This window comes from Apostichopus japonicus, chromosome 1 (genome assembly GCF_037975245.1).
Source record: "Apostichopus japonicus isolate 1M-3 chromosome 1, ASM3797524v1, whole genome shotgun sequence".
NCBI lineage: Eukaryota > Metazoa > Echinodermata > Holothuroidea > Aspidochirotida > Stichopodidae > Apostichopus > Apostichopus japonicus.
The window spans coordinates 11410260-11437487 of NC_092561.1; the positions used below are offsets into that span (position 1 = coordinate 11410260).

General features: G+C 35.6%; 1 protein-coding gene across 3 annotated transcripts in view; it reads right to left on the reverse strand.

The window, feature by feature from the left end:
- Positions 1-27228, reverse strand: part of LOC139967534 (tubby-related protein 3-like) — a 54108-nt gene that overhangs the window by 18772 nt on the left and 8108 nt on the right. For all 3 annotated transcript variants that reach the window (XR_011793026.1, XR_011793025.1, XM_071971440.1), the window contains exons 2-3: positions 8702-8816; positions 445-610 (exon numbers count right to left, since the gene is read on the reverse strand). Coding sequence is in view for 1 of the 3 variants with exons in the window: in XM_071971440.1 (XP_071827541.1) it covers positions 445-610; positions 8702-8816 (281 nt within the window). In the remaining 2 variants the exon portion in view is untranslated. The remainder of the gene's footprint in view (positions 1-444; positions 611-8701; positions 8817-27228) is intronic.

A 27228-nucleotide genomic window follows, 5' to 3' on the forward strand; every position in this document is an offset into this window, starting at 1 on the left:
GAAATGAATCCAACATTCACTTTTGAGTTAATGTTTACAAGCCAAAGTGTCACAAACATCCATAACCATCACCATCTCATAGATTGCTTTTGCCTTCGGGAAGCAATAAAAAAACACAGAACAAAGAAATCATATATTTTCATGTTTGTTGCTGTGTAAAATCTTTAGATCCTTTCATGATGGTGAAGGATAACTCTGTGTGCTACTGATAGGATATTAAGTAATATAAAATAAACTGTTAGCAAACTGCTTATCCACTAGAGAGCCTGTGGAAGAGAATGTGTCAAAGTAAGTTGGCCTGCCAGGCCTGACATTTCGATCCTAGCAGGATCTTCTTCACAGGCTAAAGGATATTAAGTAGTTATTCTTAAATTGACAACGACTCTGGATGATCCATATAGGGGGCATGTTCTTGTTACAAGTCCCAAACAAGTTTTGTACTACCTTGTAATCCTTCTCCTCCAGAGCTACTGCGAGATGGAGATACCAATGGTAACGATTCCTCCGTCTGCCTCCTCCGAGATTTGCCTCCTGATCCTTGTCTCTCTTCATTTGGTTGGACCATCATTGGCTGATTCTGTCTTTGCCGCTTTTCCCTTAATAAGGCTCTCTGAAAAATTAGAAAAAGAGAACCTCCAATTTAAATTGAGGTTGCAATATTAATGACATACAAACCTTGTAATGTTTCATACACATGTTAACTATGTACTAGGTCTTGAAAGGAGTGCACATCCAATGTGGATGGTTACAGTAGCTAAATTGCTTCATAAATGTATACTGCACACAACCTTATCACCTGAATCTGATAAATTACAATTGATCACATCTAACACTGGTACAGTATCAGCATGCTGTGTTACACTAGCATACAGTATAAGCTAATGTATACTAAAAACCTCAGTAGATATAACCTTGAGCATACACCAAAAACAAACAAGAACAAGAAGCTCCGAAGCGCCCTTTGAAACATCGCATACATTCGATACCCAACCATTTTCATATACGACAACAAGAAAGCTAAGATTGCTAATACAGCTATTCTATCGTCCATTTTCTAAATTTTGGCAAAGATAAAAGTTACTGTACTTGTGAACAGCCTACCGGTAGTTGTCATTGAAAGGGTTCACCATACAACACAGTATATCGCAACGTTGTACGTTCGATATGTTATGTGTTTTAAACAGTGCATACAGCTGCAGAAGTCCCACACGGTAAGTTGTAAACAATCATTGTGACCTATACAAGCTTGTGCAATGCTTCCCTGTTCTTGCTTGATCCAGCACACATTCTCCAATTGATGTGAACCTGCCCAGGTTAAGTTTTATTACCTCCATAGGGGATATTCTGATCTTCCTTGCATCCTTAAATGTGAACAAGGCCTAACTATGTGAAATGAAACATGGAACCTTGTTCACTTTGCTTTAAAATGAGATTGTTGAGAGAGGGCAATCTTTTGGATTTTCTATCTGTCCATTTTCTGAAAACTTACGCTGAATGAAAGTGAATCTTCCTATTTGTGGACTACTTTCCACTAATAATTCATGTTCCTTTTTTAGTAATCTCACTGTTGTGGAGAATTATTTAGAGTTCACACAGTTACACATAACACATCTGTGTAGTTTTCAGGTCCGATAAAATTCTGATATTAGAATGTTTCAAGGCACAAAAATGACTATAGATGCACATTTTGCATATCACTTTGCTATGCAGATAAATCATTACCAGTGTTCAGAAATGTAAACAGCTCAGTTGATAAATTTGTTTTGTATCTTAAATGACAGTCTATTATACTAAATGTCCTTGACACGCTACTCCTCTAAGATGTTGTTTTTTAATTTACGGAGAACGTGCCAGTAATCTAGTGAAGCTGAAAATCCAAGCAATGACGTCAATCAACTCAGTTTTATGCTCATCAAGAGAGCACCTTTACATACACTATCCATTAACAATCAATCCTCCCTCATCGGAGATTTCTTCTTCACCAATTATATTGAATAGATGGAAAGGTACATTACACCTTCCTCTCCTGCAAAAATAATGCAGTGTACTCAGTCAATTAAACATAATTTAATGCACTCTTCTGCATATGGGGATATAAGTTTTTGTTTATTTATCACAAACTCAAAGAATCAGACTTATAATATTTGATATTGAAGGGTCACATGTAAATATGTTACTGGCAGATTAGTAATGGAATGTCAAAATGACATATATACAAAATAAAACAGACTTATTATGCCCTGTTTTCTGTTTTACGTTGTTTGATATTTTTTGTAAATTATATTTATTGGTATTTTCTGTCGTTGATCATTTCATCTGTCTGTACCTTTTCATATTCTATTTTATTCTGTAACTGTTTTCATTTCCTGTTCAAGTGGGATTTTAAAAGTATGACTCACTTCATTAATTACTGTAGTTTGTGTATAATGTACAGTAAATTAAATGTTAGTACGTAAATAATGGGATAGTTTCTAGGAAAAATGAACCACTTTTTGTCCACAGAAAATGGCATACAGTAGGTCATTAACATTTTAGATAACATGATGCTAGAGTAATGTGCTAAATATGAATGTACATCCTGTTGCTAAATTGGTGAAACAAGATTGTTCTCTTTAATATTTGATAACATAGCTTCAGCATTGTTGGAGCAATCCTGCCTCAGGCAGGGGACGGGGGATGCAATGTGTTAGCCAGGGATGCAATATCTTCAAACTGCTTCCCAAAGAATGATGCTTTGTTAAAAGTCTTTTCGATCCAACAACAAATCTTGTGTATAATCTAAGAAATCATATGCTGTCTTGATCAGAACTACTGCTTAATAGTTATCCCAAGAGAATAGTTACTGTAACTGCATTGTAGAAGACAAAAGTACAACTACCACTGCAGCCCAACATTATAAAAGCTTTGTAACTCCCACACATGTAACATACAAGAATTACACATCATTTGAAACCACGCAGCAAGATTTAACAAGGCCAGTCTTATATTCATCAAGTTACTCTGTTCAAATTTGAGTAATGTGAACATGATAATTAGAGCCTTACAAGATATCTGGAAAGAAAAATGTGGTTTACTTGCAATATGGAAAAATATTTTGTATTGAATTTTATGTGCTTTGACAAAAATGGTGAATTTTGTCAGTTAGATTGGATGAATTAATTCAATTTTGGAGAATATTATGCTTGGTGTTTAAAGAATAGTCTTGTCATCGGATTTTGTTTTATGTTGGTTTACTGTACTTCCTATGGGTGTGTGTGTTTTGTTTTTGCCTAATGAATAAAGTAGCAAGAAATGTACAGTTTGCCGTTTATAATGCACTGCTCAGCATTTGTGGGGGTAGTGTGGTTAAACTAATATTCTATAACTTGTCAACCAGATGCTTCTCACAAGAAGTAATAATGAAATATTTCAAAGGTTCTCAAAATGTGAAAATGTGAGGTTGAGCAATTACAATACCATTCAAATGGTACAGTACATCCTATAAACAACATACACACCACATAAATTTCAGTTCAGTGCCACAAAGGGGTTGATGTAGACAGCAAATAACTGTGGGCAACCTCACAAAGTTACTCTCTCACATATGAACCTATTTCCCTGTTGCTCACTACTTTATTGTTCAGCTACAATTTGATTATAATATTCATCTCACAGAGCACTCAATTTCCAAGTTTCCCAAGTTGTAGATTTCCCTGGATTCAGTATAGAGACAACTACTTTCAGCAGACTTGACATGATTAAGCACCATTTTAAATTCACAGCTCTCTGTAAAACTGACAATCAAGCATTCAATGGCAAGAATTTTCTCTAAATTTCCTTTCTGAATGTTGTAACATTGATAAGCTACTGTACAAATAGGTTAGAACTGCAGGGAGTACAGAACAAATCTGGATAATATCTATAAAAAAGTTTAAAGGCTCTGACAGATATGAAAAGGAAGCATGTGATAGATAGGTAGAAGTGCTGTATTGTATTGCTTAACACACTTTATCATGGGCAAATGTGCATGAATATCACTGTAAAATCACAGATTATGAAACAGCTCTGCCAGTCATTTTCTGGACCAGAGGCAAGATCACTACAAACTAAAGACGAAAGAACATGCCCCAAAGGACCCACATGGCAGGTTAGACACAGCATAATTAATACTTAGACTAATGTTAGCATATTAATGTACAGTAGTTATAATATTTAAATAGTTAATCTTACAACTAATCCCTACCAAATTGGGAGCTGCTTCTGTTTGGAATAATTGCTATTAAACAAGCAACAAATTCCATGAACATACTAACTAAATTCTAAACATATATGATCTTAAAAATCATTTGACATTCACAGATGGGTTTACAGAGACGAAAGAGAAATAGAGAAAAGATCAGACTATTTGCAATGATTCTGTGTCAACGACCAATGTTAATGGGAGTTAACTGTGTAAAATTGCTCACTATTTTTACGTTCAATATGTACAGAGGTTTTTCAGATGCGGTGACTTCTTACGAGGTGTAGTGATACCAACTGAACTCAAACATGAAATCATAATTTTACCGTAATAACATTACATATCTCGAAATGAACAACAGGAAGATTATTGGATTAATTGTTCCTCATAAAAAATTATCAAGACCTGACCAATGAAAGCAGTAAGTCTGACACTCAGTAATCGATCGATAATTATCATAATTTTCAGTACCAAGCATTATCTTAAGACTTAACTTAACGATACTAACACATACACTGATACAGTAGTATGATGTCATGTCCAGTGAAAGTTACAGATGGTCAGCCATGCCATTGTTTATTTGTGGTCACTTTTTACAAAGCAGGTCCTAAACTATGCTTACAATGTTTTTTTTTTCCATATATATATGTTTTAAACACTTTAGACAAACCACAAGTTAAATAGATCCTTTTTGCTGTAAACAAATAACACTATGGTGATAGCCTTAGAAGTTAGGCCATGCTACATATATAGGCTTAAGAAAAGGTTCCCAGGTTACAGTATGTAATTCACTCAAGCTCATCTTTTACTAATTCAATTTTGTACAAATCCTTGAGCAATGCTTTCCGTCTTACTTAGTATAACAAACTGCTCTAACAGAAGCATATATGAGGATGACAACAGGAAGCATACAAAATATTGTTGTCTGACTCACAGTTCATCATGGAATTGAAAAGTTACTGGCCCCTGCTGGCCTGAACCTTCTTACACTTTATAATGAAGATGTCTTCAGTTTGTTTGTGAATAAAAATTTTATATTCACTGCTGCAGAACAATCTTAAAACTGAAATTGAAATTGATATTCCTATTTCTCTTCCTGCTGACTTTCCTGGTAATTTCATTTGTGTCTGTCTACACGAGAGATACAGTACTGTACTGTACAAACAACTGGATTACAAGTTAATTAAACCTGTCATAAAGAACCAGTGCATGTACATCCTTATACACATGTACATCCAGATAAGTACTTGTATGGTCAGATAAGTATACTATGAAACTGAAATTTATACACTTAGCTAATTAGTTAATTTGACAAATTCCCCACCTCCATCCCCCCCAAGAAAAGGTAAACATATTCATGAGAATGTTAAAAAAAAAAAGACACTAGAATAGGTGACTTACCATACTACAACACCTCCGAAAGAACGTGAAAAACTGCATTTTGGTGAATTTTACGGAGAGTGAAATTAACTACCTTCTGTAACAAGTCAATTTCCTTTTATCAACTATTGGAGCACTGCTACTGTACAGCACACTCAGTACAAACCAACATACTGTATATCACTACTGAACGAAGTATGAAAACCTCTGCTACTACAGTTCTTATTATACAATTTTCTACCCATCTTCTTACCATCACACATGTTACAGTTCCCCAGGCATGTTTTCTCTCTATAATGACAACTGCTCATTAAATGTGCTCCAACAATCACCAATGTCAAATACTCACCAAAATTTGGCCTGTGAGTGCTACAATAAGCCATCTAGCCATATGTTCCATATATACAAGATGCAGATGGCTCAAGCACCAGAAAATTCAACTCGATTAGTAGTAACCTTTCCATATATTAAACTTACCATCCTTTCAGTTGAAATTTGTGAATGATTCTTGTAACAGAATTGTTTTCTCCACAGTTAGCCGGGCAGCAGCAGCATTTCAAGCTGAAGACTCCCAGATTCAGACCACACAGAGTCTCCCTCTCTGAGAGCCTTCCTCAACCTCTACTTAAATATTCCAGGATATCAATATTGCTTTTGGGGGTCAAATTCAGAGCAATTACATGTGTTGTGAAGAGAGATTTGACCTAGATTTAATGTAACAGATGGATGATTTCTCCCCTGCTGTTATGTAATTCATTCACTTTCCTACCTTGCAGATCAAATAACAGATTCAAACTTGAGTACCTCACTTATCATATTGGCAAAGGAAATAAGATGAATAGTGACAAAACAACTACAAAACATGGTAATGAAAATTATATCCACCGTAACCAAGACGTTTTTCTCAATGAATAATTGACATCAAAGCAAACTGCAATTTCTGGCAGACAACCGAATCTTGGAGAATTATGTAGAGCTGTTTGATCCTTGGGAAGACCAAGAAATTGGAACTGTTAATCCACAATTATACTAATGAATAATCTTACTGCAGTTTAATGAATGAATGATTGACTTCGGGTTCAAATCACAAGCAACTTTTCTGTGTTTTTTCATGAAGGAGTTTACGAACATCCGTAGTACTCACTTATTTGTAGGCCTAATCTGCAGCAACTGCCTAGTATCACAAGAGAGATTTCTGACAAGCATCTAGATATGGAAGTGCTATCTATTGAACGTACAGTAGGTCAGCAGCCTCACAGTGTACATGCCCATTACAGCAAAACATCAATGCAAAACTGCAACTGTTATTTTTCAAGTTTGGACTCTGTAGAAGCCAATCAATTGGTTAATACATCTCATAAGAATCCAATTCCGAATATCTCAATAAGTTGCAAACACGAAGCACAGTGGTTACTTGATGTGTCTATGGCTTCTTTGTTTCATACCCATCTCACACACTAAGGATAGTGGTAATGTCAAGTCTGGGAGAATTTTTGGAAAGCCTTCATATTGATGCAGAAATGATCGATTGTCCTGAAATGGTTTATGAATGAATAGAGCCTTTACAACATTATATCAGTTACATTTTCACTGTCACAAACTGCCATTACAATTATCCCTTCCTCTCTCTCTCTCTTTAACTGTAAGCCGTTTCACAAATTTATGTACGGTACTTTTACCACTGGCCAACGTACACCATAGGTTCTGTGCAGTACTGAGCATACATGAATGGGGACTGAAGGACAATGTCATACAGAGGATTCTAAAACTACACTTTACAGCTTCTCAACCTTCAAAATGCAAATAAACAATTTTCCACAAGCATCACTTGCAACTCGTAATATAATTTAGACTCCTAGCAAAGTACCACTTGTATGGGTTCCACCAACTAATAAGAGCCAAACTCCCTTCTGTGTTAAATAATATTCTCCCCTTAACTACTTGAAAAACCACTTGGTAAATCAGTGTGACAACTGATTCTGCTCTTAAAGGTTTGAAGAAGACACAAGCATTTTGACTTTTGCACAATTACTGAAAAATACATCTTGTTTTACTCAACCGAGAGGCCCCAGGGTACCTACAGTAAAGTTAGGCTTATGAACAAAATCCTTCAGATTCAACCCATGGGAAATTACAAAGTCTTTGGTAAAGAAACTTATAGTCTTGTGACTACTTTGAGATATCCCGGCACGGATTTATAACATTTACCTATATTTTTAAAGATAGCATATATCTGATTAAATCTGAGATTGGAAAACACTCGCGCAAGAGATTAGCCAAGACACTCCAAGGAGGATCAAGTTCCAGGGTCAAGCTAAGTCTGAAAATGCTGTTACAATCTTTGAAGATGATAAATTTGGGATTATTGAGGTGAGAATCAAAGTGTAAAAGTTCTACAAGTTATAAATTTAAAGTGGAGGAATTTGGAGGAATTTGGAGGAAACTAGATCATCCATTTCTTAACTAGAGAATCCACTGTAAAATGGTACAAGAGCTTTTATCAACTCTCATCAGAAATTGTCACAAATGTTTTGTGATTAAAATGTGGCACAGAGGCCTTAACACTACTGTATGTCTTTAAAGTTGTGTTGACTGCATGTAAAAACAATATGATATCTCAACACTACAAGTAAGGCCATCTAGAACCAAAGTGAGAGTATGTTGGTTCTTTCTTCTTTGTGTATGGAAGAGGCAACAATGTTCTCAAATTCATAATGGACTCTCTCAAACGTCATTAACAGAATAATAGCAAACTGTAATGGCTTGCATGAACTTCCTTTAATTTTTCAGTCCTTAAGATACAAAAACATGTGATTATGTTCTTATTTGCTCGGACTACCATCGATGACTAAATTGCATGGTGCCCATGATTCCTGCTGCAGCAATAACGCATTGAATGCTATGAAAAATAATTCAATGTCATCCAATAAATTTCAAAAAACAAAGCTGAATAACACTGGATGCAGATGAAAGCCTGTTGTACCCAGCATTGAGCAATTTCACTGATGACATCATAATTGACTATTAATTGAGGCAGCAAATCACAAAAGGTAAAGTAAAGCAACTTGGAATCCATTTGAGCAGTAAGGATAGAGCAATTACCTGCTTTTCAAGCTTCTGCTGGCGTAAGGTATTTGGTGACATTCCTGCCTCTTCCTCCATGACACTACCAGGTGGAGCCCCAGATGACCAAGTACTACTCTGATTGAAGGGAGAACTAAAAATGAGCAGGAGAGAAAGACATTAATAAATATTTTGTCTTGATGGTTGGTAAACATGCATAAAAATAAAACAAGAAGATGGGTTGACCATTACTCACTTGAAGTGACCAGCAAGGTTCTGGCACAAATGCAGTCTTCTTTTCAGAACAAGGTTTTGAAACTTTGACCGCAAATGTCCTTTGACCTCTACCAACTTAACTAGGGTTCTTCCTTTACACTGACCAAGGGTGATCAACATATACCAACTAAGAACTTCACCCATGGTGTTACTGTACCTTGTCAGTTATCATGTTTACATGGTTTTCAGACACCAATTTCGATGAGGTTCTTTAACTTACTAGGTGGATCAACATACTAATTAATAACTTCAACCAAGTTGCACCTTTTCAGTCATTGTGTTAACAGGATTTTCAGACAATCACCATTGTTGACCTCAATGACCATTGACCTCTACCAATTTCTATACAGTTTTAGTACTCACCAAACAGGATGTACATACCACGTATGATGTTCAACCAAGATGCACTTTCTGACTTGTGTTTACAAGCAGATGTCACATACACACAAACATGCCAACATCATCACATCACACAGATTCCTTTTGCCTCCAACAAGAAATAAAACAAATGGCCAATGGGCACTAGGTTCCTTGCTCAGGGGAAAATAATTGTGTTGTGTATGTCATCACCCAGTTTCATCATCATACCAACTTCAGTTGATACTGTACAATATTACACTGTCTCTTATGAAATATGCATAGTATCAACTTCACACATGGTACCATATCAGTCACTCAAATAGTGAAGTAAATGCTAACACAAGAGCCAGATGGCACTTTCCACAATTTGGTCCAGGAAAAAATGTTTGGACCCAAAAAGCCCAAACAAATATTTGGTCCCAAAATGGACTTGACAACATTGAGGTCCACATGTACCAGCTACTTACCAACAACTGTATTCCAATTAGTTTTGGAAACATTATTGCAATGCTAAAATGTTGGGGCCTCCCCAAAAATATTGGGTTCAATTTTGCACCTAAGTGGTCCCAAAAATATTCGGCCCAAACAAACTGGCTCAAAAAATATTTGACCTCCAACAAATGTGGGCCAAAATGGTCTCAAAAATGTGTCCCAAAATGCGTTTGAGGTGGAAAGAAAAGTTGGGCCCACCCAGCCCAGAAGTGTGCATAAAGTCTCTGGGACCAGACGGTCCCAAAAAAATTAGGCCTACCAGTACCAGCTATTAACCAACAACTGTGTACCAAGTTTGGCTACAATTTTTACATTTGACCCCATAACATAATTAATATTCATAAATTCCATGCCTGAAACAATAAGGCACACCTCACTATAATACTGTACATCTACAGGTACATAGCAATTATGAAAAATATCCATCACTCTGATATTGAGTTATCACAGACCCAAGCAAGTGTCACAGACAAACAAACACACATACACACGCCAACCTGGTTGCATACGTTCCTTTGCTTCCAGCAAAGGAACCAAACATAACAACAGATCAACCTGATGACAAAATGAACAAGATGACAATCCATAGAGCTACCGATCTCATCTCTTCTATGATTGAATGAATCTACAATCAACTTGACCCTCAACAACAACATAAGTACTTTTTTTAGAGTTTGCCTAACTTATCTTGTGGTTTAATGACTTTTTACGAACAAATTGACAAGCAGAAAATGGCTAAAAACAGTTCTGGGCTATTTGAGCTTTGACATCACCAATCAATCAGGCATGAGTTTACAGTACATACATAGTCAGGCACCTACCCACCAAGTTTGAAATGTGATCAGACTTACAATCTCAACTGAGTTCGCGACTTGTTCTCAGAGGAGTTCGAGAGTTTTACCTTTTAATTAGATTTTAAATAAAGTCTTTGCTGTATGTTAATAAATGCTCTGTCAAGTTATGAACAACCTTTGCACATGAATTTTTTTTTAACATAATGCATGTGCAGATAGCGAACCAATTTACACAGTTAATTCACATTGAGACTGGTCGTTGACCAAAATCAGTTTACAATTTAAACTTGCTTCAAGTTCTGCAATGTACTGCTTTCATTATTCTGTGAAATTTTTGTTAACGATTGTCTTGCTAATATTGGGGTTTGACTAGCCCACAAGGTTATTCACATAGTGCATTTTCTATTGGCCCAAGCTCAAATTATTCTACAAGCCAATGGCGAGTTGGCGACCGTATTTGTCGAGGCCTGAACCCAACCCTGAACATCTAAATCTGTCTTATTTTAAAATTTGTTTCATCATTCTCTGATCATTTGTGTGGTTTAATGCCTTTTTCCACATGTTGGCATGCAGATGATGGCTAAAACCAATTTCTTGACCTTTAACATATGACATCATCGATCACACAGGCATGACTTTACATGGTCAGGCACCTACCCACCAAGTTTGAACTTGATTAAACTTACACTCTAGGAGCAGTTTGCAACACACCATTACACACAATTTTAGACCAACCTTGCCTTAACAACCACATACAAGGACTATTTTAAATTTGTCCCATTATGCTGTACATATCTTGTGGTTTTAATGCCTTTTTCCAACATACTGACAAGCAGGTAATTTCAAAAACAATGTTTGGGGGGATTTGACCATTGATATCATCAATCATGCAGGCACAAGTTTTACATGATCAGGCACCTGCCCACCAAATTTGAGCTTGACAGGACTTAGGGTCTAGGAGGAGTTTGTAACACACTGTTTTCTGCTCTCACACACACTCACTCACACACTGCCTCACATTTCTCATGTGAGGTGAAGTATATACCATATCTCATCTCCCTATACATTACATGTAAGGAGATGAGATAACAATTACCTTGATGTAGAGAGACACAGCTCTAAGTTTAAATCAAACAAAGATGGGAATCAAAGTAACATTAATCTAACTGTTTTCACTTCAGTTTCAGTACAGTTGGTCATCAAGGAATGCAAATAGTTCTTGCTGCAACAACAAAACAGCAGTAGGGACATTTAACTTAGTCTTGTAATTCATTTACCGTCCTTAGATTCACATTAATTACTCTAGTTTAAAGGCATAGTAATGCCACCCAAACCCTGACCATTCTTTTTAACTAATACAATAGTATAGTAACTTGTACAAATAGATTTGAGCCCTTTATTATTGTGCCTGTCTGCTGTAGATGGGCTGTTGCCTGTTAATGATCATGTGCTCTCCACCCTATCGTGAAGACATTTAGGTTTCCATCATGCTTTTTGTTCATTTATTATTTTACAGATGCTCCAGTCAAAACAAAGACTGACCAATGTTTACAAGATTTCCAACCAAGCAGTTACCTGACAGCTTGATATATGACCACCTGCTTTCAAAATAATTGGTCTCCTAGATTACCTCATTATGGGACAGCAACAATTGTTACATAAAGTATGGGTAGCACAAAATTACACTGAAACAATCCCCACATAGTGATGGGAAAACATGACAATTTTAACGTTATCCATCCTCTGCTTTCATTTTGCTCATTCATCACAAGCATGAACCACGAATTTGACTGAGTGCTCTATTCTACGTACTTTTGCTACAATTGTATCTTTTTCTTTCTTACAGCAGTAGACCTAATATCTTATTGTTGACTTGATTCTATTAATTGAATCCCTGCCTCCTAAACTTCACACAAATAGCTTTGGATATTGTCCGTTTGGCATTTATCAGGCCAATGGATACATCTGGAGGGTAATCCAAAATTAGATTATCCTTCTTCTCCACAGAGGAAGTTTCCCAAGCAACCATTGAGAACATGTAGAAGATTGTTAAATTAAGTTATTGAAGGTTTTTTGAAGGTGACTGGTTCAGAGTGGCATCCAACAACATCACTTGCAGCAGTATATATCCATTTATTTGATTTTTAGGTTCTTGTTTGTTTAGGCGATGTAGACCGTATAATTCAAGAATTCTATATTATGTATGCATGTATGGTAAAATCTACTGCAAAGGTGACTTAAGGCATTAAAGTTCTATATGAAGACATCAATCACATAGAGTTGGTAGTTTGTACTGCATGTGTGCAAATTTAATAATATGGTATTTTATTGTTTCCTTGCTAATTTATTTCAGTTGTTCTTTAAAACATTAGGCAATTACTGAAGGCTTGAAGTTAAGTTTTTATAGAGTACAAGATTCATTAAAATTAGTGTTCAAACGATTGTGCTCAAACAGAAAATACCGATTACCAATTATTTTTTTCATAATTGGGCCGGTTCCGATTATTTGAAAAAGAGAAAATATCCTGTTTTTACAAAATCGGCAATAAAGTATGTGATAGAAACAATTATTGTTGTGATCTTCCTGTTTAGTTTTGCTTTCATTGTAAAATAAGGCTCTTATGTATCCTTTTGTATGAACCAAATCACCTAGAGCTGCAAACACTTCAGTTGTACCACTCCAGAAACATACTTTTGGTGAAAATAGTAGCCAACGTTTACACTAAGAAGTAGCCTATTACATATGTGCACCACTCTAATGTTATGCTTTTTGGTTCAAGTTTCTCCAAATTAGTGAAGTACTAGATTTTCAATTTCATCTTCTTCTAATAGTACACTTACCTGTTACTATTTGGTCAAATGATTAACTAAAATATTGATGGTTTTCACACATTATCATGATCTTTGTAATGTCTTGGGCATAGAGTGCTCTTGTTGTGACAAACAATGATGTGGATGCCCTCCCCTGTAACTGCTACTTACAAAGATAAGAGAAGTAGCAACTTACACAACCATCATCATTTGTTTTATATGGTTATAATGAACTACGACTATGATAGAAAACCTTCCCAAACAGCTCTATGATGAAGCAAATTGAAAATTCCGAAAATATTGAAGTTCTAACATGCTCCCCCTACTATCAACTGAGCAACTGATTAAAGCAATCTAAATATGAAATCATTAATGATTTTCTTTATTAATTACAGAAAATTATGCAAGGAAGACCATTGCATTACAAATGAAGCTGATACAGCTAAAGTCAGGATTAATTGATCCTACTGTACTGTATGTGACATCCCAACTACTACTGTAGTAATGTGTTCTTCCAAACAAGATGAAGAAGCTTAATCAAAATGTTATTGTATCTCAGCAATGGAACAAAGTATAAAGCTAATTTGACTAAGTGTTTCTACAGTACTTCCTCCAGGTACAGTATATCTATGAAACCTCTAGTTTGATATGTGTACATTTATGATATAGATCTCTGTAAGTCTGATATAAGTAAAGAGCTGAGTATACGTTTTATAGGCTCATAAAACATTCATAATCTAACTTCCCATCATAGCTAACAGAAGTTATGCACACATGCAGGATGTACATTGCTAACATGAATTAGAAATATTTTATATAAGTATTACACATTTGACTTATAAGCTTTAAGTAACTACTTATGTTTCCATTCTTTAGCATTATACCATCTGCTATAAGTAGATGCACTTTCGCACTGAATAAGTCTTAGTTTGTTATATTACTGTTATAAAAAGTGTTTACAACCTATTGTAAGTCTGCTTATTTTCAAAAGAAACATTAACCTTGTGTTAGGTCAGCACGCTGGCCCTGTCTACTCTGGATACGAATTGGACAGAAATTGACAGAGTCATGTACCTGGTTAAAGCACAATTTGTACATTAACAGTTACTTGAACCTTTTGGGGAAAGTTCTCCACTTATGGGACTATTGTATTAGTAACACCTAGTAAGAATATTGGGGAATATAGCTAATTTAATGGTAATGGAATGCAACCAACTGAAGCTGGCATGATGAGGAGGGCAGCAAGCAAGAATTATCTAGTGCCATTTGAAGAAGAAGCACAATTGGTGATAAATGTCAACTTTGACTTTTAAAGATCTATAAGAATTGAGGTCTATGAGTCACTGCAGAGAAGAAACAGCAACCAACAGAACACCACACTTAATCCACTATATACAGTCAATACCGTTAAGAACAATAAACTAACATAACACAGCAATTGCAAATCCTGAGCAAAATACCAGGTCGATCCAACAGTTGGTAAATTTATGTAAAACTTGATTACAATATTATGTTCACCGGATCGCCTTACTGTATGTCAGCCCCATAGCTGCTCTGAAATATTCATGAATGAATGAATAAATTACTTGTATAAATCTCTCATGCATGCACACACACATATATATATATATACATACATATAAACATATACATACAGTATGTACACATACACGTATACATACATACTGTACATACAATGATACAAACATGCATTGCATGTACATACAAACATACACCCATACATAATATGAACATTCATGCATGCATACATACACACACACATACTGTACATACAGTGAGAGTTGCTCATATATTCCAATAGGGAGCTTATTAATACTGTACTAAAGGACAATACAAGATGACAAAGAAGATGATAGCTTCATGTCTCCAAAGTTCACTTCTACTACTTTTATGACAACTTCACACTAATCGTATTGACATGATAGATACATCATTGCTCTATGAGTGACACACAGACACTTGACTGTTGTTAATACATCAATTATTCAACAGAGAGACTCCCTATTCCTTTATTACCACTGTCTCAATCAGGGGAGCTGTCTAATATTCCAGCACAATATTTATACTGCAAGGTACACCATTGTTGGATCACTGACAGATATACAGTATCAGGTGCATATATAGTAAATACAGTGTAATATTCGCCTAAAAAGTTATTTATTTTTGTATGTTAAGAACTAGTGTTTACACAGGTCCAAAAATCGGGAACCGGGTACCCGAGAGCTGTTACCCGTCGGGTATCCGGGTACCTGGAAAAAAATTGTTTTACCTCGTGTATCACGATTACATATTGGATGCAAATGAATTATATTCTTTACTGACAATGTTTTCATGTTCAAATACGTAGGTGTAAGATTAGGTATAAAACCTTCCTCAATAATTTCTATTTGCTTTTGTTTCTTTCATTAACTTGTTAATAACTTCATTTAATTAACATTACTACTTACATTGCACTGCCGCCGCTGCTTATGCTTGCTCTCCACGTTAATTGGATCAGACCATATAAATATCAAATTTAGCTCTTAAACAGTTGTTAAAAAAAGTTGTTAAAACTTCTGGTCAGTCTTTCCTTCTATGAAATAAACGAATGAATAAATAATAATTTCTACCACATGGTAGCCTAACACCACACTAAGTCAAAGGGAATCTAGCTAAGCCTAACCATCTGTTTATTCGCTGAAATTGTAACACAGTTATAAAATATCCATGGAATACTTTCATTATTGCTGTTACGTTCGACCACATGGTTGCCTAACACCACATTAAGTCAATGGGGTAATCTAGCCTAGCCATCTGTTTATTAGCTGAAATTTGTGACGCAGTTATAAGATATCCATGGAATACTTTCGTTATTGCTGTTATCTTCGACCACATGGGTAGCCTAACACCACACTAAGTCAATGGGAAATCTGCCTAACCATCGGTTGCAATTTTTTTTTTTTTAAATCACACTTTGCGTAGGATTGTACCCGGATAACCCGTGCAAACACTATTAAGAACACAGCCGCCTGCCCTAAATTAACCCAATAATTTTTGCATAATTTCCTTCATGATAACAGTGCAAACAACGCTCGTAAACATGCATAAACCCTGCTATATCTAACCAAACAGAAAGGTATCAAGTTTAACAATTGGTCTAGCAAAAAATCTCTATTTATACTGCTAACAAACAATATCAGTTTACAGGTGCTTTCTGAGTTTGACTTTGTCCAAACTGAACTACCACATTGGTTTCCTTAAATAGCTATGTTCAAGGTAAACAAGCGAGCACTGAATGAATACTAGTCGACCCTTGTTGGCCATACTCCACATAATTAGTAGTAAACATGCTTAATAGTGACTTGGAAAATTAAAAATAAATCAACATGAAATTCACACTTTATGACGACACATGACTAATTGTCATGGTAACACTCTACTTTGTTTGAGATTTCAGCTCAAGCAACAACAAAAATCAGTTAGAACTTAGAAGGCTGCTTTAATTTGTATTCTGCAAAAATTAGTTAGAACTTAGAAGGCTGCTTTAATTTGTATTCTGCAAAAATTTATTCATGCTCTATAATACCTACAAAAGTAGACAACCCTTTACATACTGTAAGCAAGGGTTCTATACAGAAGATAAAGCCATTTGATGATCTGCAACTAAGATGTAAGTAAAAATAAAAATCATTTCAAAACTTTGTGTGTAATTTCATGCACACAACTCACAATCAGAATTATTCATCATGCTGACTTACTACAACAACACACAGTAGTGTGTATAGCCCAGGTACAAGTTTCCCAATACCCTTCTTCAACATGTACTTCATATAGAATCAGAGAAAATTATGAATGTTCCCTTTGAAACCAGAAAGGAGAAGGAACAGATGTGACCAAGTTGATTATGGCCAACATATTATGTAAATATCACATGATTTGCAGACATGTTGAAAAAAGTTTAAAATATATTGAAACAATTGTCTCCTTTACATCAGCTGTCCCTGATCTTAATTTGTTAACGCAACAAGAACTCTACTATCTGAACAAGATAAAATTGATTATTTGCTCATTAAGCTTCATCGGAATACACTCAATCATCAACAATATTTGGTGGGTTTCATATCAGGAACTTTTGCGAATTACAATTCTAACTCAACAAGCTTTCTGTAGACCATGTATAAACTCTGAATTTATGTATCTTTCTACAAACCATATTTAAAGAAACCCAAAAGCTTCCAGTCAGTTATGATTATCATAATTGCCCAGAGGCGATTAATTCTTACGCCACTAGATGACCATCATAGTAATCAGTGGAGTTAATGTATACCTTGGTGCTACTAAACAGATCTGCATCTACTGTATTACCTGAGCACTACAAATCTTACAAATAATTCTGATGGCTCTCTGACACTCATCAGACAGATTTACAGACAATACTGGCTCTTTCAGAATAATTATTTGAAAGCACTAGCAATAGGAGAAGTGTCAAGTTGAGTACAATGAATGGTTGTAATCACAAGAATGCAGCATATCCCTAAATTAAGTAATACCTTAAGCACTTACTGATTGTATACCACAGACATAATCACTTGGCTGTCAGTTCTAATATTTAACACGCTTTAATATTGTGGGATGTAAACACTTTAAGCAGAGTTGCATTGTAAATCATCACACACAGTGAATACCCTGGTAACAGGTTATGAGTTTGCAGCATATGGACATTTTAATAGGTACTGTAAATGATCTGATACAATATTGCAAATTACTAATTAAAGGAGAAGCAGACTCCAATGTCTTTATGAACCTATCAACAACATCCCAAACAGCTAAGCAAAATATCTTGTTTCAAATGGATACTATACTGTATGTACAGTAAGTGTTCTTTCATATGCTGGACTGAATTTGATGTTTTTTTTGTAATAATTATTGGTTACTACTTAAGGCAGAATTGTTAACTTTGCTTACCTGTATTCTCTTGGTAAAATGATGGAAGCTTTTGCCAATGTTACCTAATACTAGCATTGGCTCTGTTAATAATTACTCCTTAGGTTTATGAATTCCAAACTGTCACAAATGGCAAGCCCTGAACATGACTTTTAAACCAAGACATATCGTCACCAGAGCTAGACTTTCTTCAGGTACAATACACATGACGCATTGGTTCCATCTTGTTGGAAGTTTTCTTAGTGTTACTAACATTGCCCATGTTTTTCATTCTCAACTACAACATTAACCATGTTTCTATTCTGCCAGTCTTGTCTTACTATACAGTACTACTGCACAGTACTACCACAAGACATGATGAAGATCTATACAGTCAATTGCAGCATGTTTTATTACGTCAAATTGTACTTATCACAGATCTAATAAATTTCATGTGCTCATTACAGACAGAGAAGAAACCACTGTCAACACAACCACTCTTGGCTGATACAGTATGTGAGACATGCATGTTGAGACAATTGTAACCGGTGTGTAAAATTGTACCGCAGCACTTAAATCATATCTGTGAACACTATGAAAAAGTAGCATCAAAATACCATGTGGTATAGTGATATAGAAATCTATGAAAACTGTTGTAATCAGCAATTATATAGTGCAGTGGAGTGTACAAAAGGGCTCTACTCCATAGGAAACACAATCAGCTCTGTACAAATATCTACAACAGATAGCAAGGCATGGAGTTAACTGCAGAGCTTGTGTGTCAATCGATAACGCTGCTGCAGCACATACCGTTAGGGATATGAAAAAATATAGATTTATTCTCTTTCTTCTGAGAAAATCATAACTACCTAGGGACAATTTTAGAGTGCTGGTTTGATGCCGATTGCAACAGTAAAAGGTTATCTAAACAATCTTAATCAGCCTAATCACATTTAAACCCACTAATGAAAACAAATAAAAGGTAATATTGGATGGTAAACACACATTGCAATTGATTCTGAACTTGTGTGCTTTCTCTGTGCTTTCTCCTCTCTCCCAGTCAGAGGAACCAAGACACAATTGTGAAAATACTTGATTTGTTTGTGTTGTTGACATCATTTTATAGTAAAAAGTGAAACTAAATTCAGTTGCGACTGCAGAGTAGCAAAGATTTCACAATATTAACTTTACAGCAGTTACTGCATTGTGCCAGAAATAAATTGACTCAAAGTAACACTACTGTACATACTTTTAACCATTGAAGCTGCTAAATTATTAATGGTAGTAAAGTTGGGATGTGGGAACCAGACTAAAATGGTGTGACAAAGAGAGCAGCAAACCAGAATGTCTGGGAATCTTTGTAAAGAGAACAGCATTAAGGCCTCCAATAAATTGTTCTTAAAATGTTACAGTAAGAGTGTAATGGCCATGTGAAGACAGGTGAGGTGTGCAGGAAGTATTTGATAGCAGAGCTTAAAGGGACCTGAGCCCAACTCATGTTTGAACAATTTCAGTGTACATAATACCTTCCTTTGATTGTTTCAAATGTGCAGTGACTGGCCTTTCTTTGATGTTTGTTTTTTAGAAATCTATGCTGTTATACTTGTAAGAGAAGTGAAAGTAAACTTAGAGCAATCACAGTATAACCCAGTTGTGAGTACATTAAGAACAAATATATTGCTCAACAATATGATTTTAACCTCTCTTGGTACAATCATCTCTCTCTGTTTTGACTAATTGCCAATCACATCATTGACATGTGACAATTTATTGGAAGGAGAAACCAAATTTCAATAAAAGTGGTGACCACTGAACACAAATAAATCTACTTAGTACCTTTTGACCATTATTTGACTTTAACTGTAGCTCAAAAATCTTCTTCATTGGAAGTGACTATTTTGTATTTTGCATTAATTGTACCATTTCTATGCAACACTCTGAATTTCTCTGAACATACAAGACCTGTAATATAAAGCCAGTCTGAAAGCCAGTCTTCACACTAAGAAAACATGTCATCGTTCATGAACGCAAGTCCTTCACAAATAAGTCATGTTAATGTATGGCTTGATACTAAAAAGTACTACACTGTAACTGCTGAGAAATTTTTCTGAAGATTTTGCATAATCACAACATCTCATGAGGAACAGAATCAAATTAGCAAATCAAATAATAAATCCACCATCTTTTGTTGTCATAAACTAGCCTCAGCTGCTCACCTGCAGATAAGAATCTAAATGTCAAATTATGCAATATGTCAGGTTAATCTTTAACTCTACATTTACCTTGTTAACATTTAACATCAACTTGTAACACAACCAATCTTTTCAAATAGAAAATAATCTCAATGTGAGTAACTAGAGCTGTAAACTACAGTAGGCAGGTAGACATATCAATAAATAATTCTTGGTGGATTAAATAATAATTCAAACTCTGGAGTCTCTGGTCTTGAAATGTAATCAATCAGAAATTTGCCAGCAATTTGAAGTCTCTGGTTTTATAGGCTGATGTTAGGTAGAATTTTAGCTTTGATATATATATCATATTCCAAAAGAATGGAAAGTTGAAGTGCTAGTTATATTTCTATAGCTCTTTTGGTTTCAGGATGTTCTCCATTAAAATATGATGTATGGAATTTCCACTTAGCACCCAAAAAGATTGTAATGAATTGTAATTAACTCTAATTAAGTAAAGCCATAAAAATTTCTGTTTCACTGTTTAGTTTTGTTAAATTGCTTATGAGGAGCTCACCTGATTGTATGTCTGCTAGACTAAAAAGCTCCTTTGACTTATGAACCTCTGAAATTTTTCAAGGGGCAATTCTCTTTTCCTTTTGTTCTTAATTTACCCTGTTAATTGACTCATTTTTGAAAGTAGGAATATAAACATTTTAAGGCACAACTTTTCCCTGTTATCAAATAATCCTGAAATTCAAATAAAGTGTTCAAGAAACACTGCAAATGATTCTCTGCACAATAAAATATTTAAGTGCCAGTACGTGTGAGCAACTCCTGACAGTCTTTTCCATTAAATCTTTCTACCTGCTAGACTGCTACAACTCAACTCTGAGGCGTTATAAAGTACCTGGAAACAAAGAATTGGTTGTTATGGTTTTTTGGTATCATGTATGTCCAGTACTTCCAGCACACTGCAATAGTGCTCATCTGACAGGATTCTGAGCCATGAAGAATGATTTATCTATGAGTATGAATAAATAATCCTCAGATTCAAAAAGAACAAACATTGGTTCTGTCAACTAAATCAGTGTACAAGCCTTGAGAAAATCCAGTCACATCATCATCTACTTTGCATTTAGCAAAACCATAATGTGTAAATTAGCAAAAGCATCGCAGAAAAGTGATAATTATAACCGCACGGTTGATCTTACCATGTTAAGATCGCATTTTTCTCATACTCATATATACATGAAATATATCCTATCACATACCCAGATGCAAACCCTTGCTATGGGAATTTTAAAAACAAGGCCTCTAACAATCAACTCAAATAGCTAATTTAAAGATAAAATATCAATTTGTTCCATCCACAAGGTCAAACTTTATATAAAAAAGAGGAAATTCCACACTTTGAAAGGCATTCACAGAAAATCACAAAGTATCAAACGTTAGTACAAATTGAACCTGACATAGCCTCACAACAAGACCTGCTGCAATGTTGTAGATTTTCTTGCACACCTTTGTCCCAAAATATTATATGAATACAGTATACAGTGCAGTGTACCCACTATTGCACATGTATAGATATAGCGGGTATTGAATATTGAAACCATAGTATGTTTTAAGTGAAAGACAAAGTTCATAGCCTTCGAAAATGCCTTACTAAATTACTCCCTGTCATCATAAATAACAAGAAGAACCTTCATTAGATGACAGCTACTCAACAACTGGAGGCTGTTTACTTAGATCATTCATTTGTTTTTATATATCCAATTTCCATAAATATGAAGCTTATTGAATGGATGAAAAATGAGAAAATGGATCTTAATTATGAAGACTGTATGTGAATACAACAGACAATAACAAACTACAGTACTGGACATATCCAGTTTTGCAACTGTTTGGTGGTACTGTACCTATGCTATGTTTATGAGTCTTATTATATAAGGTATATATGGTGTTATATTATTTTAGTATTTATGCATTAAGTTGTCCGTTAGAAACATGCTAGTAATTGGGTTTAGGGCAATTAGCACCTGACTGAGAGTTACTGCATGCAAGTTGTGCATCATTGACTGCCACGTCGCCTAGATGTGAGCTTTATTCACTTCCATGCAACTTATTGTAATCATATTTCATTTCTTTTTGGGTTTAATGATTAGAATGTACTTATTGTAGATTTGTCTCATATTGTAGTTGGTATTGAGCCCATGGTATTGGTTATATTTGATACTTAAGTTAGGCTACTCACTTGATAGCCCTCAGCCGTCAATAGGATGTCGGGACCATCATCACTAGAAATTACTCCACAATTTCTATACAGGTTCTTTGGGTTTGGGTTGGCTTGACTCACGTCCTAGTCGTAAGATGCCCCGTCCCCACCAAGCCATGATGTGATCAGATCGGACAGACAGCCAAGTGGGTCTAGCGAGAGAGAGAGCCCCCACCCCCTACTAGTGTCACATCCCGGACATGCCTGGTTTTTTTTTGTTATAGTTTAATATTTTATGATGACTAGTAATAGTTTGTTGTTCTTTGTTGCTTTACCTTTTTGCTTTCTTTCTTTCTCTGATGGTTTAATTACAAATACATACATTGCACAGCCATATATATGCTTTTTGTGTAATTCTAATTGTTTGTGTTTTGCCAGTAGTTATAGTAGTAATGTAGGTTACAGCGTGGGAAATACAGAGGGGGGACGGGCGATTCGCCCTCGTGAGCGTTAAAATAGGCCTCAAAAGCACAATTGCGAGGGCAAATTTTTTTTAAAAATATAAGAAAATCGCATAATTACTTTTGACATGTGGTCTTCACTTGTTACATTTATTTACCTTTATTTACTTGACTAAGTTTCTTTAAAATAGCATATAAATTAATATAAAAATAATATAAAAATATAAATTGTCTGCTGCCAGTTTTCCTTCTTAGGACAAGTTTGTCCAGTTCCGCGAATTCCAAATTCATTTTTTACGTCACGCCTGGAAAAAGACGGCAAAACAGAAAGCTCATTACCCGGAAATCTTGATTACTCGAGAAAGAGCCAAAGAGGAAATAAAATTTAAAAAAGACGATAAATAAAAAATCAGAAAAACTTACTAGTGTCCGGGACCCAAAATAGACGGGGCGAAGGGCGATTTGCCCTACGAAGTTGAAAAATCGCCCCAGAAAAGAAATCACGAGGGCGAAATGAAAATGCAAATACCACTAAAATCGCCCTCCACATGTACTGCTCAACGGGCGCCTCACATCTGACTGCCGATCCTTTTGTTATTATATAACAGCTCTTGGTTTGTACGTTCGCTCAGACACCACCTAGCTAGCTAAAAAAATATCGGTTTGTCGCGTGATCATTTTCGCACACGCAAGTATTTGTATTTTTTTCCTTCCAGCTAGGTGTTATGTATCACTGTACTGTGGAAAGAGTGAGCTAATTATATTGACAGCTCCTGCGATGTTTTCCTAATATACCTAAAAGGCAGGAGGGAAAAGTTTTGCGTCATAGTAACAACCATGCATTCTGTCTCACTACAAAATGGCGCGAAATTTCCGACTACTTTTTAATAGGAAAATCGGGAAACTATTATCCTAACACACTGTAGCATACGCAAACTGGAGCCTATACCGCAACTTTCTCTGGATTTTCATAAAGTTCTCAACGTTACTGCAACGATATTTTCATAAGTTTCCCATGATTTTAATATTTTAGTATCATTAGAGTAGGGACAACTAAGGAGAAGTGTAGTGCTATAGCTGCTGAATATTATTCCAGATTAAAACTGACCATAGTGTACATTTTATGAACAGTACAGTACGTAACTTTTTAATTATGGGTAGCCATGATTAAAAGAATCAAGTAGGGTGAAAACGACAGGCTAGGCATGGTCCTACCACAGGCCCTAAGGCAGGCCCATGGACCCCATCTATAACTGTGTCGCGCTGCGTGCTGACTGACGCCTTCGGCGTTAGTATAGTATCACCCACAAAGTTGAGTGATTTTTTTTAACCCCAGGCTCATCCCTGTATATGGATGAAATTAACAGAATAAAGGCATAGCCTATACTTAACAAGATACACAGTAGGCTATTTTATAGTACATAACATAGACACTGTGTTTGACCAAAACTGAGCCTCGATCCTGTGATCAAAATGGAAAACTTTTCAGTTGGCTACAACGGTGTGTCTGGGGGATCAGATAAGGGGAAAGAGAAGCAGAAGAAGGGGAAACATGTGGTGAATAAGGAGTCCACTATCAAACAATATTATTTGGGTGTTGAAATAAAGAGAGTGTTGGTGTAACACCTTGAAAATTTAGTACCTTTGTTTTTAGTCTTAGTCAACGGTAGGTCTACTTTTAATAGTAATTAATAATTTTACCGATAAAATGTTGTAAAATTTAATCAACTTGTAGCTACAATAATTTATACAGGAGAAACAGCCCTCGCAACACCAAAAAGAGCCCCCCTCATCAGTAAAACAGCCCTCGTAAAAAATGTACTTGTGCTGAAAAGAGCCCTCGTCACCAAAAAATTATTTTGAGCCCTGCTTTACGATGTTTGTTTACATAACATAATGATAATTGATTTGGTACAATGTGACAGCCGGGGTATAGATTTATAATAAATTATTATCAGACTGGTTTGATTATGTGAGATGAGACTACTTTGAGTTTTGCCAAGGTAAGAACTCAAGAAACTGACACACTAAAACAGTTTGTTTTAAAAATTATATTTATTAGCTTTTTTAAGTTCAAATTAGCACTGGTCTTCAACGATCGCAAGTTGTTTTATATCGGCAAAAAGGTACACTTAATGGCGCCAATTGCATCCTCATTTTTCAAAAATCTCTAGCTTCTGAGGGGGGTTCATCCCCCCTCAGACACCCTCATGCGCAGCTAAAGCGGCGCGATGGCTGCTTGGCAGCCATATGGTTCGCTGGAAATGATACCTTTCTTGCCAGGAAAAAAACATTTTTTACAGCCCTGGTTTACGTACACCTTATACTGTACCTAGGCCAATGGCCAGAAAAAAATACTGTTCCTGGTTTGAGATACTGTTTGACCACATGTCTCAAAATTTTCACAAAAATTATTTCTTGAAGTGAAAATTTGATTTTTTTTCGATGAATTCAGCTTTAAAACTGAGATAGTTGTTGTTGGTTTGACATTAGTTTCTGAATGCTTGGCAAAGAATAACCCAACCAAATAATTCTGAGCTTTATAGTTTATTGCAGTGTAAAGTAAGTAGTGCCCAAAATTGGGAAGAACCACAATGACAACATTTTAGTGAAATATCGGCAAATGGTTCTGGAGGGCTGCAATATCTCAACCAATTTGGTTTATAAATAGAGAGCTAAATGTTCATGTGACTACATTATGTGTATAATTGAACTAAGTTTCAGCAAACTCTGGATGGTCACCTGGCAATCCCTTGCTAAATCGACACATGAAACTGTTGTTGGAAATGCAGTCCCACGCACCTAAACTCTGTCCCTTGCAAAAATTTCTCAATGCTATACACCCTCCTCCCCTTCCACCCCCTCATTTTTTTCATTTCTTTTATGCAAGTTGTAGGTATTGTATAATTAGTTGGTACTTTGGAGAGTTTCAATATACCACAGCAGTTACCATCTGAAAACTGAATTCTTCCGTGTATAAAAATAAGAGGAACAGAATTTTGACCTAATTTTTGATATCTTTTCCAAGTTTTAGAAAACAGTTTGGAACTTTAATTTATGCCTTTAAGAATGAACATGAATATTATCTAAGCACTTGATCAACGTAGCTGTAGCTAATCTACAGTTAAGTCATTTTAATCAAATTCGGTCCCTCGCGCACAAACATTGTTATATCTGACTTAAATCACTATTTTCGTCTAAAATTTTTTTTTTTATATTCATAAGTTTTCAAACAGTTGTGCCACAAACCAAGACTGAATGTTTCATACTGAATGAACATCTAACTTCAAGGTCGAAGTTGACCAGTTTTGGCTTTCACCCTACTACCGTTAATGTAATATAACTGAAATAAAGTTTCTTTCCATAAACATGAATATTGCCTTGGATATGTTTGTTAATGAATTTGTGATTATTGTATATATTGTACAAAATACTTCCACATTGTACAAAATACTTTTCTCACAGCTAAAGTTGTGCGCCAATGACTGCCTTGGTAATCTAGGTTGCGGGGTGTCTATTTGAGCCATTAAAAAATGTAGGACATGCAGCTGGCTGCCCTACATCCTTGTCAATCAAAACCTGATTGTCACTTTCTCTTGCATACCATTTGCAAATTAACATAATATTTTAGCTCCGAAGGGGTTCAAGTACTCTGGAACTTTGGTAGATTGCCAAAATGTTTTAACATCAACAGGTGATATAACAATTGAATGGCTTACAGTACTGTTTTCGCTTAACACCCGTTGAAAACAATTCAACAATCGTCAAATTTCGATAAAAATCGATAAAAATCGTTGAAAATTTTAAGACTGAAACGGACAGGGTTTTCAACGAAAAATTATCGCGAACAAAACCGCAAATGTAACTCGAGACATCTGCTGGTTGTGAGTTTCGTTTAGTCTGTAGAATAACCGCAGTCGTTTCTCTGACAATGCCAGAAGTTGAGGAATATTACAGACGAAGTAAATGTGGTTTCTTAGTCCATGACGGCGTTCTCTGAATGTTTATTAGGCAGTAGGTGACTGTTAGCTAGGATTGAAGTCAAGTACAAGAACAATAGCCT